The following is a 12,352-nucleotide window of genomic DNA, read 5'->3' on the forward strand; positions in this document are numbered from 1 at the left end:
TTTTGTGGCCCTCCTCTGGACCCGCTCCGACAGGTCTGTGTCTTTCTTATGCTGAGGGCTCCAGAGCTGGACGCAGTACTCCAGGTGGGGTCTCCCCAGAGCAGAGTAGAGGGGCAGAATCCCCTCCCTCGACCTGCTGGCCATGCTGCTTGTGATGCAGCCCAGGATACGATTGGCCTTCTGGGCTGTGAGCGCACATTGCTGGCTCATGTCCAGCTTTTCATCCACCAGTACCCCCAAGCCCTTCTCGGCAGGGCTGCTCTCAATCCCTTCATCCCCCCATTTTCTGCAAGGGCAAATGGTAAACAAAAAATCCAGGAGCTTCCACTTAGCCTGAACTATTATTTTTCCCTGACCGTGTTTCACAAACTTATTGGTGTAGGACAAAATTACCTTTCTCTGCAGAATCGCCAACAATGATCTTGCCACCCCTCTTGCTTGTTTTCTCTACTGACAGTGCTGTGCTCAGCCCCTGTTCATGCTTTCCCAGCCCCTGGCCCTCTCTGAAACCATACTTCTGCATGATTTTATGAGCTACTGTCCCTCTGCAAAGAGAAAAAGCATCAGTTAGTAAAGGTTTCTTACACAAAACATTAACATTGCATTTCTCCTGAGTGCTCAAATACTCTATCTCCTAAAATCTCGTAACACAGCGACTGAAAACTTAAGAGCTTCTACACGCCTTTACAACCTAGCAATTTCACAGCATCCTGTGAAGATGAAAACTGTTACCCCTGAATTACAGATAGAAGCTGACTACATACAATTGTTCATACTTTTACAAATACAACCCAACTCCCATTAGCAGTGCAAGTCAGCACTGTACACTCTATAGAACGGCTTGGGTTAGAAGAGACCTTTAAATATCAGCTAGTCCAACCCCTCTGCCATGGGCAGGGACATCTTTCACTAGATCAGGTTGCTGCCAGTAAATCACAAAGCAGATTAGACCAAGGTGTATTTAGTCCAGTTTCTTGTCTTTGTCAGTGGCTGGTATCAAAAGCTTGAGAGAAAAGACAGATGTAGAATATCTACTTCCCACATTAGATCACATTCCACTGTCTACTAGTTCAAAGCTAGTGTAAGCTCCAGAGTACGTGGCTTTGCTATCCCTTCCTATAACAAATCTGGATATCCTCAGCATTAATTTAAACATGCCTCATCTTTCTGAATTTTCAAGCATGTATTGAGGCAATAAAGTCCCCACCTATTTAAAGGTACCTTTTTTTTATAAGTACCTTACAAAAAGCACCTCCACTGACAGGTTTTTAAATTCCCACTAAATGAATAGATAGAATCAAAATATACCTACACGTGTTGACACTTCTTTGGAGACCGTAGCTAGACAGGCCAAGACACAAAAGATATGCCATGGTATAGTAGTCTACACCACAGTAAATATTCTATGCTCAGTCACCCCCGTTCTACCCATAGGCATGTAAGACTACACAGAAAATGCAGAATCGGTGACTACACGACTATTTTCTAAGCATACTATATGAAACATACAAAGACACATTAATAAAAGGCCAGGAAGTCTGACTATGTAGTGCTGAAAGGTTAAAACAGTAAGTCACAGAATAAACAGTAGCCAATTGTGTGGTCAAAGTAAAGCAGGTTAGCTCATATTTTTAGCACTTCCTTCAATGAAGTGAAGGTCCCAGGGTATCGCTAACTAGAGGTGGTAACAACGCATAAACTGGCCCACCATACTGACTTTGGTTATCCTTTTTCTAGACAATGTGGGGGAAAAAAAGCATTTCTATCAAAAAACTGCATGAAAAATTGTCTCCAAAATGGAAATGCAGTATAATAATGTAATAAACTACACTTATGTCTGTGTTTGTCCTGGATACAGTTTTGACTACACTGAGGCTGCATTTCCACAACACCCGATGCAACTGGTAACAGGACCATAGCTAACCACTACACCTTTCAAATGAGGTCTCTAAGCTGGTTTTAACTACGTATTCAACTTCATTTTGTTGCCACAGTAGTAACACAAGCATTACACGCAATGCTAATCCAAGGCAGAAGAGTAAATGGACAGATTTGCAACCACAGCTGCTACATTCATGCAAATATGCTTTGATTTTTTGAACAAACAAACAAAGCAGAGCTGAAATGATTTGCCCACTGGTACGTAGCAAATTTAAGACAAAGCTGGAAAAGAAACCTAGAGGAACTAACATGCCATCTGTGTTTTCCTGTATACTACATTAGCTTGGCATGTACAAGCCATAAACACTTTATACTGGAATGTGGCTTCAGAACTTGCTTAAAAGCACAGCCTTAAATGCAACCACCTCAAATGCGTTTCTCTCGATCGAGTAAATCCACTGCTGCTTCTGTATCCTGCCAGTTAGGACTATATGCAGACTAACCACATACATGCAATGGGTTGTGTTCTTCTCTACCGACAAACTATTTTAACTTCTGGTTTCCACCACCTTCTAACGCCTTTTTCCACAAAATGTGCTTAAGTCAATCATTTACCCCATGTTAGCAAGGAAAGAGTTGCTAGGTCCTGTGGGGGAACGAGGTCTTTCTGGCTCATCATACACTGGAGGAGGAATAGCTGCTTTGGAAGATGGTGCCCGAGGTCTCGACTCCTCTTCAAATGGAAATGATGCTACAGCTGAAGAAAGCGGAGACATTTGCTTTTTCAATAAAATACTTTGCATGAACTACTTGTTATGAACACTAGAGTACTATGCCTTCACTCTAACTCACTTACAGACAGCTCTTCATCTGCAAGTTGTACTTTTTTCTGCTTTAATACTAAAACTACGAAAAACAGTCTTCCACAAATCCAAATCAGAAGAATGTTTCCTTTGCACACGCTGCTTTGACATCCCCTCAACACTCTCTCTCTCTCAAAAACAAGATTTGAGTTGAGACATTCTGGATTTTCCTCACTGGATATAGAGCGAGTTTGTATCCACGGGTCTGTAATGCATTTATTAACCTCTTACTTATCAAATGGAGAAAAGAAACATTAAGAGGCCACCCGCACTACAATGAGTTTATCCAGACAGACGGCAAGCAAACTTAAAAGCCCCATTCATCAGGAACAGAATTATGACAAAAATGGATCAATGCACACAGCTTGGGGCCTGAGGACTGTAAAGAAAAGTACACTGTACGTTTACACAAAAGAGAAATCAGTCTATTAAAAAGAATGAATGCAACTCGAAGCAAAGTATTTATATAATCTTAAGAGATCTCACTGACAATTTCTGAACGACAACTTTTCCTGGGGGATGGAGAGATATATATCTCTATATCTATACATAGATATCTTAATCATACTGATTAGATTATTAAACTACCTTCCACTGACAAGTCAAATGGCAAAATGTTTAAAAAGGCTGCAGAACACTAAAGGAAATATGCAGAACACACTTTTGAACGTACGTATGGACTTTTAGACTGACTTCATGTTAGACTATTTTCTTGTGAACTAGTACTTGTATCTTTCCAAATAAAATGTCAGACATGAAGTTTGGGGATGTCATATGAGGAAAAAAATCCCTATTTAAGCAGCAGATGGACTAGACTATGGGACTTCTGCTACAGCAATATTTTCTCAGGTTTTTCCAGCCTAGCTTTGAGCATCAAGTAACAAGCTGTACAAAGGTTTCCTTGTGAGATCACATCACATTTTGAAAGCTCTCTCCCTCAGGATATTTCTACCATTTCCAGCCTATATTTACTTCTCCTTGACACCACTCAATTGCTCTTAATTATTTACTCAAAACAATCTCTTTCTGTTTTTAATGCTTACACACTTCAAATGCTTTCACTATTATACCATTCACTTACTCCACCAAGCTTCATTTTTTTTTTTTATTTGAATCTTCTCATAAGTAAAATCAGGACTCCCAAAGGAAAGTTTGTGTGCGTAAGATTCTTTTTTCTTCTTATTTTTTAACGTACACAACATACTGTTCGTTATTTTAATTTAAAAATTTAAGACAATTAGACATGCAAAAAAGGGAACAGTTTTGTTCTTATAGCAAGGTTATGCCATCTAGTGGACAACTGCAATCTTCAAGCCATCTTCACTGAGGGAAGCCCTCGCGGGTGCACATCTCTTCAGCAGATACTGTATCCCTCAAAAACTTAAAAAATTCTGTCTGTAGTGCATAACCCCTTCAGAAGAGATATTCACGAAGTACCTCCTAAAGCGAAGGGTAATGGAAAAATTCCCTCTTCGTGCTGTGGAGGTTTCTAGTCTACCCAGAGAAATCTGTCTGCAACGTTTCTTCTTTCACATCAGAAATGAGTAACTGAACATGGTTATAACAGACCAGCTTGCCAAACCACTTCTCTAGCAATACAGAAAGAATCCTTTAGAACAGAGATGTGAAGCACAGTAGTATCGCAGGTTCCCCACAGCTTCCCCCCCCTCAACAAAGAACATGTGGAAGTTCTTCTGCCACGAAGAATCGTACGGGAAGAACAGCAGGACGACTTAACTGAACAGAAGGTTGAGTGGGAAACAAACACCACTGCTAGGTTTTAGAGAACAGGATTTTGGTGTACTTACGTTCTTTGTCCTTCTCAACAAGAGAAGTGGGTGGTGCAATGGCAGCTCCTCCCATACCTATGAGCAAAATGGAAGACAACACATTCCTATGATTAGGTTCTGCTGCTCGGAATAGCTTCACTGAATCTTAACACAGCTGCTGGCTCCTTACCAGCCAATTCTTAACATACATCTCTACCAACAGAAAAGCAGCAAGAGAGCAGTGTGAGAAGTTTCAATAGTGGTAAACTAGAAATGAATGAAAGGCACATCAAGGGAGACAACATCAAACTGCGGTGATGTACTACATATGGTGTCTATCATAAACATGTTTCGTAGGTTTTCAAAATTAAAGACTGCAGTGAAACAAGTCTTCAGTTCTAAAACTGCTCCATTAAGCCAAATGAAAAACACGGTCTGTTCAAGATTAACTACGCTTTCATGAGAGTAAAGTACAAAGCTCCTTCCGTGTTTTAATAAACAATATTCTAATGTAGTCTCAAACTTCCAAGGCAGAGCAAATATTTTAAACGTCCTGTCAGAAATTTTCTTTTCTAAAATAACAACAGACCTGAATTATTTACTGTAACTTTGTTGCTGAAAGAGAATAAAGTTTCATTTTGTTTATGGAAAGACATCTCTCATCACCCAGATCCACATTTTGCTAACTAGTTCTAAGGGCATTCAAGTAACAAATGCAGGAATGGTAAGCTTTTATAGTGAAAACTCAACAGTGATTCTCATAGCCTGATTTTAGCTCATGCCTCACCCCTTTCCTGGAACCTACACCACGCAGAAACTTAAAACAGCTATCTACAAACTAACGTAAAAAGAGGTCTTTCCACAAATAGTTTAGCTGCCATCTCCCTCCATGGAAAGAAGTTTTCTGTACTACAACAGTTACGATGTAATAAAATGCTAGGTTTATTCTAAAGGCTCAGAAATAACAGTGTATTTTCTCTCAGCTGAGAAAAGAGAACTACAGAATCCATGAAATGGGAACAGGATTGTGAATCCCCCCCCCTCCTTTTTCTTCTCTTTCCCCATAAAAAAACCCAAACAGTTCCCTTACTTCTTTTTCGTCTCTCCCTTTCATAATCTTCATCTTCGTCAGAATCTGGATCTGGTCTTCTTGAAAACCCACTGGCTTCATGTCTGTCTTTACGTCTTCTAGGAGACACAGTAAGTTAGGATAAGAAACCATCAAAGTTAACTCTCTGCTTTAATCTGTGATACCACCTTTGCAGTGTGAATCACACTGCTACACTCTAATTGGCATTTTATAATGTCTTCCATGAAGGTGTAAGTAAACACGTTTACTTTTTATTTCTTTGCTTTTATATAAAAATACTCATGGAGTATTTTTTGTAAAATATAAGATGGATCCAAAGCAAGATCATTTTCCACTTGCAAGTCAGCCAAGAAGAATGTATGGAAATGAGGAAGCATCTAAATAAATCTAGTCCAAACTGACTACAGTGACTGAACGACTACAATGGAAGAGGCGTTGGATGGAACAGATAGCAAGGTAACAGAGACATTAATTAATCACCCTGCTTTGAACAGAATCCCTTTTAAATTCCCCATCACAGGCTATACAGAGTAATATCATTTACTCAGTCAATTAAAAAACCAAATCATCATCACGCTTAAACATCAGATTATTGAGAAGCTAGCTTGGCAATTAAAATAAGATTCAGGCAAGTCTATTAAAACTTTTAACATTAGATGAGAAATGCTTCAACAATTGTTTGCACTTCAACTGTTATTTATTGTGATCATGAAATTACTCATTTTAATGCTTTAGAAAAAGGGAAAGTATTTTTCCCAAAAAGTTAAGAGCACAGCCTGGAGCATAAATCAGATCTCGTTCCCAGCACAGCCATCAAAACTGTGCTACAAGATGCTAAAAACAGCACTACTATGGAACCAGACAAAATTTCTGAATCTCTACACTGTGAATTTAAAACAAAGGTACACTCTGTTCAAACACTCAGGTTATCACAAAGCATACATCTGATGCAGGTTTGGCTGAGATTGTTTCCCCAATTTTAAATCAGAACGTATTATGTATTTTTCATTTCCTCTCTCTAATGTTATATATAAAGACTACCCTCTTGGCCCACATACAACAAGTACAAGCATGACTAAATAGCAATCAACGCTGAAGCTGTGGAAATGACAGCCCAGATTTCTGAGGTCTTGTATGCTAGTATGACAGAGCCTCAGGCATTCCTCCTCCACCAGAACAATGAAGATATAACCGGGAGAAGACAGAGAAGTCCAGATGACTAATTAATTTCCACAGTCTAAACAGAGCAACAGAATACCCCTCTTGTAATTCCACAGACCTTAGATGATTCATACCATGATGAAGCTGGCATATTAATTTCACTTAAAATAAGCAAATGTAATCTCACTGCCTGGCTGGCAGATGTTTTGCCACCTATTTCAATAGGACACTGAATCTGCATTCAACTTCTTTAATATGATTAGAGAGATTACTCATTCCAGGGAAAGGGCATTAAGGTAATTAAAAAATAAGTAGTATTTCCTTTTGTCTAGAAACAAAAGAGTAATAAATACACAATTAACTTACTTAAACTGAATGCAGAATATTAAAAAAGAAAATGCAAGTATGCCTCTCAAAGCCTGTGCTAGCTTTAAAACTGAATGCGTTCACGTACCCGTTTGTAGTATTTAAAAGCAGAAAGGATGGTTTATCATTTGAGTGTTGAAAGGTATTTCTGTAGTCAGGTTATACTGACAACAAATACTCTAAAACACCTGCAAGGTCAAAGTCTGATAATGATGCATCAAGTACTCAAATACTGCTGCTACTATCGAAATAAAGCACATGTAGAAACACTTGACACATGTCTTTCAGCCAAAGAAGTTGTAAACTTGATAAATCTTACAATTTTTGCACTGTTAGGTGATCTTAGCAAGAGCATTAAAACATATGAATTAAAACATTGCGCTTGTTTCTACAAGCATACAGTATTCTTCACAAAACCTTTAGGAATTTCCCTGAAACTTGCTTAGAAGGATAAAACTAAACAAATCGACATGTCTATTCTTTATATAATTGTCAATATGTCATGAGTTTAAACAAAAGCCTTACTTTTCTCTTTCTTCAATCTCCTTTTGCCTCTCCAGCTCACGCTGCCTCTGTCGTTCCTCTCTTTGACGTTTTACCACTTTTTCATAGTCATTTGGGAACATGGGATCATACTCATCCGCCAAAGGAATCAACACATCTCCCGCAGAAAAACCACTAGGTACAGGATCCTTACAAAAGAAAAAGGATTTTTTTCAGCTCAGGTCTGAAAACAACATCCAGTTGGAAACCAACTTCTCACTACTTCCTTCTCACTCTCAACAACACAAAACTCAACTCCTGACTTCTATAATGACAGGTAATACCCCACCGGCACTAGAAGAAATCTTTGCTTTACTTAAAACTAACGTTTCACCCAGCCTCTCACTATCACAAATTTTTCCATGAAGAAAGAATCACCCCCACCCACTCCCCCTGCCAAAAACAAAGCAGCAGCAAATCAACGCGGACAAGAATTTTTCAAAATCCGTTAATCCATTATTAGAAGTATTATGGTATCTTGCTGTTGCAGTGATCTGCAAGGGGCCCTCCCACACAATCTCATCAGTCTTTTTCATCATCTGCTATTAATATAATAATTATATGTACCCGGGCAGAGGTGCACATACTGTTATTCTCTCATCTGAAAGAACTATTTCAGAACCATCACCTTTGAAAAAAATTTCAAGGAGAAAGTTTCTTTTGATTCCTTATCACAAGAAATCCATTTTAAAAGGTTAGGTGGCTTTTCTTTTGTTTTTAAGTTGACTGTTATACAGGTCCAGTTCCAACACTGGTGCAATTACAATTATGTACATTATTTAGACTAGATATAAGGAAGACATTTTTTACGCTGAGGGTGGTGAGACACTGGCACAGGTTGCCCGGAGAGGTGGTGGATGCCCCATCCCTCGAACATTCCAGGTCAGGTTGGACGGGGCTCTGAGCAACCTGCTCTAGTTGAAGATGTCCCTGCCCACGGCAGGGGGGTTGGACTAGATGACCTTTAGAGGTCCCTTCCAACCCAAACTATTCTGTGATTGTATGATTTACTTGACCAAACTGCTGTCTTGCAAAGTACTTTGAAGGTATTCAGGAGAAATATGCTAGGAACATTGTTTTATTTTAACTGCGCATTAATCTGGGTAATTCCATGTTGTATCACATGGAAGCCTGTATAAAGTTAAAATGTTCATTAATTAAAGAACCTCTGAGCAGAGGAAATCAATTTCAGAAAATGATCACTTCTTTGACTACTAGGAAAGACGATGAAAAAATTAAAACAGACTGCGGTCAAAGAATTCCAATTCCAAAACATCTGTTAACAGCTGGACTTTTTAGCTGCCTTGGTCTTACCTTTAACCCAGCTGCTACATGAGGCGGTGTGTCCACAATCTGTCTCTCATCAGAAGAGCTACCTCGTTTCAGGTCAATCACTGGAGCAAGGACTGTTGTTTGTTTTGTTCTCTGACTCTGAGAAAATTACCAAAACACAAAATGTCTAAAAAAGATAACAAAATAGTTTTCTAAAAAGCAGCTTGCTTTACATGCTTGCAGCTGGTATCTCCAATTTTTTTTAAAAAGGATGAAAACGACTGTCTCAAATTCTTCACTGTGCAAAGCTCAATATATAATTTCTCTTCAGTTTATCAACATACAGCAATTCTCAACATTTCTAATGAACCTTGACGTGGATAACTTAGTTTATGCCATATTTTAGTGGTGGCAAAGGCCGCTCAGTTCTGAGACAGATGCTTGCCAACTATGGTTAAAAAGCTGCTACACAAATACAGATCTGATGCAATATTTCAAAGCGCGGTTCAGCGAAACCAGTGCATACCTTCCTCTTTTTAAGCGAGTGAGATCAGACTTTGCTTGTGCATGCACTAGAACACACAGTGGTAGATGAATGGTCCTAGGTTTGGACTAGGACCAGAAACATTAAAAATTCAGACGATCTCTTCAGATGAGTTTGAACCGAGTGGGGTTTTTTTAAGAAGGGGCTCAGACTTCTTACAAAGATGTACTGTTCTTCATATTTTAACATCTGATAAAACGTATTAATCTATTCTGAACTCTGAATTTTCTAATCCTATTCTATTCTTCTATTAGTCTATGCATACACTGCATATCAGTTACGTAGACAAAGAATATATCTACTATAGTAGCCATTTAGATGTCATTCATGCAGGTTGTTCCAATTATCAACTAAATCCTGCCCTCAGTTTTAGCAGCATAAATCAGGAGTAATTCCAGTGAAAAAGTGCTGTGCCTACTTAAGTATTTGGTATCTATGCTACTACTTCTTTTTAAATTAAGTAATCTCACTCTAGAACCTACACATCACAAAGACGACACGTGTCCTGCCTGAACCAAAATATCAACACTGCTTAAAGAAAAAGGGTAAATACTGTAGCAATAAAAAGAGAAAATGGCTCTGTCACAGTTTAAGCTCAAGGAATTAGCTTGCACTCCTTCTCCCTTTCATGTACACTGGAAATACTTTCTGCAAAAATTTCTAACGCACAACGATTTGCACTTTAGCACCATAAGCCTTTTAAATAGCAAGCATAAAATGATGCAAACATGTAAATAACTGATGCAACATGCCAAGAATGACCAACAGCCAGTAGTGCCAACTATCAATCACAGTATGACCCTTACTTCCTTAAGAAAAAAAAAAGCTTAATCTCATTATCTTTAAAGTTAGATTTGAACATCAGGTTTTGGCTCTGCTAGTTAAAAGATCTGAGGCTTGCAGCACACACATCAGTTCTTCATTTTTAATTTTGCAAGACTCCCTCTAACAGACTTCAAGAAACATGCATCTTGCCTTTTCCTCCCTCAGTTTTGCTAGGCTCCTCGCTACAAACTCATAGACAAATCCCACCAAATTACCCCAAATCAGTATTCTAAGGTCACAAACTTTCCTCAATGCTCCAACAGAAAAGAAGTTTGAATAATAGAAAGCAAAAATACAAAGGGACTATACCTTTGCTTGTGTGAGAGCTGCTTTCTTCACCTGCAATTGAGACTGTAGTAGTTTGAAATTTTTGGACCAGCCTTCTGTTTTAGAATCGCTGGTCTCGACTCCCAAGTCATCGTAAAGTGACATTTTCTCTTCAATCTAAAACTAAAAGACAAAAGAAAAAATCCAGATGACATAACAAATCTATGTCCAGGGCTTATTTGCTACTAGTTTGCCTATGTTTGTACGCCGTATTTTTATATATCTTTTTTTCAAAGCCAAAAAAAAATTCAAAGTAATAACATTTTTCTGGTTAGTAGCAGATACACATGACTACAGTAAGGCTGTTTAAAAGGTAATGAATACTGTTCAAACATTAACAGGTGTTGGAAACTACCTAAAATTACATTTGTGGCATGAGATATCAATCATTTCAAGGCTTTGATGAAGTTACACTGTAGTCCACACTGGTATTTTGAGGCTCACAAAGAAATTCAACATTAAGTATCACACAAGCCTCAAGACTTCCGAATCAAACACAAAGGAATTATTGTCTCTGCTGACCTTAAAAACTACCTACACCAATATATCAACATTCCAATCATCTTCTTAAATCTCACTATTTTTTTCACCACTGTAAAGGAATATCTTCCTTATAATAATACTCTAGCAAGTATTATTTAGTAAGTAACTATTTCCACAACATTTAAAGGCCTCGCCAATACACAGAACTTATATATGCATACACACACAACACACCCACCCACATATATACACATATATATCAAATTAGCTAGGTAACAACATCAATAACATGACATGAAATGTATCACTTTGTCTGATATTGCATCTGACATGAATGGAAGAAGAGAAAATTTGAATGTAATGAGAGGTCTATCACCTGTGGAACATCCTGTAAGCTCATTATTTAGTCTGTGATACGCCTGGATTACACTATCTCCACCCAAAAACTTAACTTCTTAATTTGCTGCAGGATCAAACATGACTGATTAATGGTCTGCAGTGAAAGCTTATAGACTCATCAGCAAGATCTTGATCCCACAGATTTGACAGATACTTATATCTGAGGGAACCTGCCCGACATATAGGAGATGACTGTTGCTATAGATATAATTTATATGCATTTAAACCTGTGGAAAAAGTCTCAGATGCAGCAGACAGCAACTATATTACAACTCCAAGAGGTAGCAAGCTCAGCAAAAATCTTAAAAAAACCCCAACAATTTAATCCTGCAGTGGAGTATGAACAACCGGGGCTCAGGAGAACAGAATCCACTGCAAGAAAATGGAGGAAGTTGCATTCATTGGAAATTATTACACATATGGGTACAGGGAATGAAACATATAGGGGAACATTACAACGCATATGGGAACAGGACGAGGACAAGGCACTACATTAATTCCCACCTGCCACCGGGGAGTAAAGTTTACGCAGTAGGAGTGCAGCTGTTCTGGGGCAGATATGATGCACTTGGGGTACGTTATGCTACACGTCTGGATACAGGGAGGCTGCTGCCATCGCGGCAAAGGGACTTTCTGCCTCAGCGCCTGGAGGGGAGGGGGTGCACCACAGCCGGGGAGGCACAAGGCAGCGAAGCAGAAGGGCTGCAACCACGCCAACAGAAAGAGCGGGCTGTTATTTCCGACCCCTATGCGGACAGAGGGGGCTGAGGCCCGGGACGCAGATGGGCCGCGCAGCGGGGGCTGAGGGGCCCTGACCCTCCCCCCCCCC

General features: G+C 39.1%; 1 protein-coding gene across 2 annotated transcripts in view; it reads right to left on the bottom strand.

Moving 5' to 3' along the window:
• Positions 1–12,232, bottom strand: part of RBM17 (RNA binding motif protein 17) — a 15,005-nt gene extending 2,773 nt beyond the window's left edge. Inside the window, exons 1-8 of one of the 2 annotated variants that reach the window (XM_009290420.2) lie at positions 12,028–12,232; positions 10,624–10,764; positions 8,988–9,104; positions 7,656–7,822; positions 5,604–5,698; positions 4,553–4,609; positions 2,497–2,638; positions 394–545 (exon numbers count right to left, since the gene is read on the bottom strand). In XM_009290420.2, coding sequence (XP_009288695.1) covers positions 394–545; positions 2,497–2,638; positions 4,553–4,609; positions 5,604–5,698; positions 7,656–7,822; positions 8,988–9,104; positions 10,624–10,746 — 853 coding nt within the window. In that variant the 5' untranslated portion in view covers positions 10,747–10,764; positions 12,028–12,232. Of the gene's footprint in view, positions 1–393; positions 546–2,496; positions 2,639–4,552; positions 4,610–5,603; positions 5,702–7,655; positions 7,823–8,987; positions 9,105–10,623; positions 10,765–12,027 lie in introns of both variants that reach the window. The other variant, XM_009290419.2, reaches the window with a different exon arrangement.
• Between the last annotated feature and the right edge of the window lie 120 nt (positions 12,233–12,352).

The sequence above is a fragment of the Aptenodytes forsteri genome, unplaced genomic scaffold, assembly GCF_000699145.1.
Source record: "Aptenodytes forsteri isolate BGI_AS27 unplaced genomic scaffold, ASM69914v1 Scaffold173, whole genome shotgun sequence".
NCBI classification, from domain to species: domain Eukaryota; kingdom Metazoa; phylum Chordata; class Aves; order Sphenisciformes; family Spheniscidae; genus Aptenodytes; species Aptenodytes forsteri.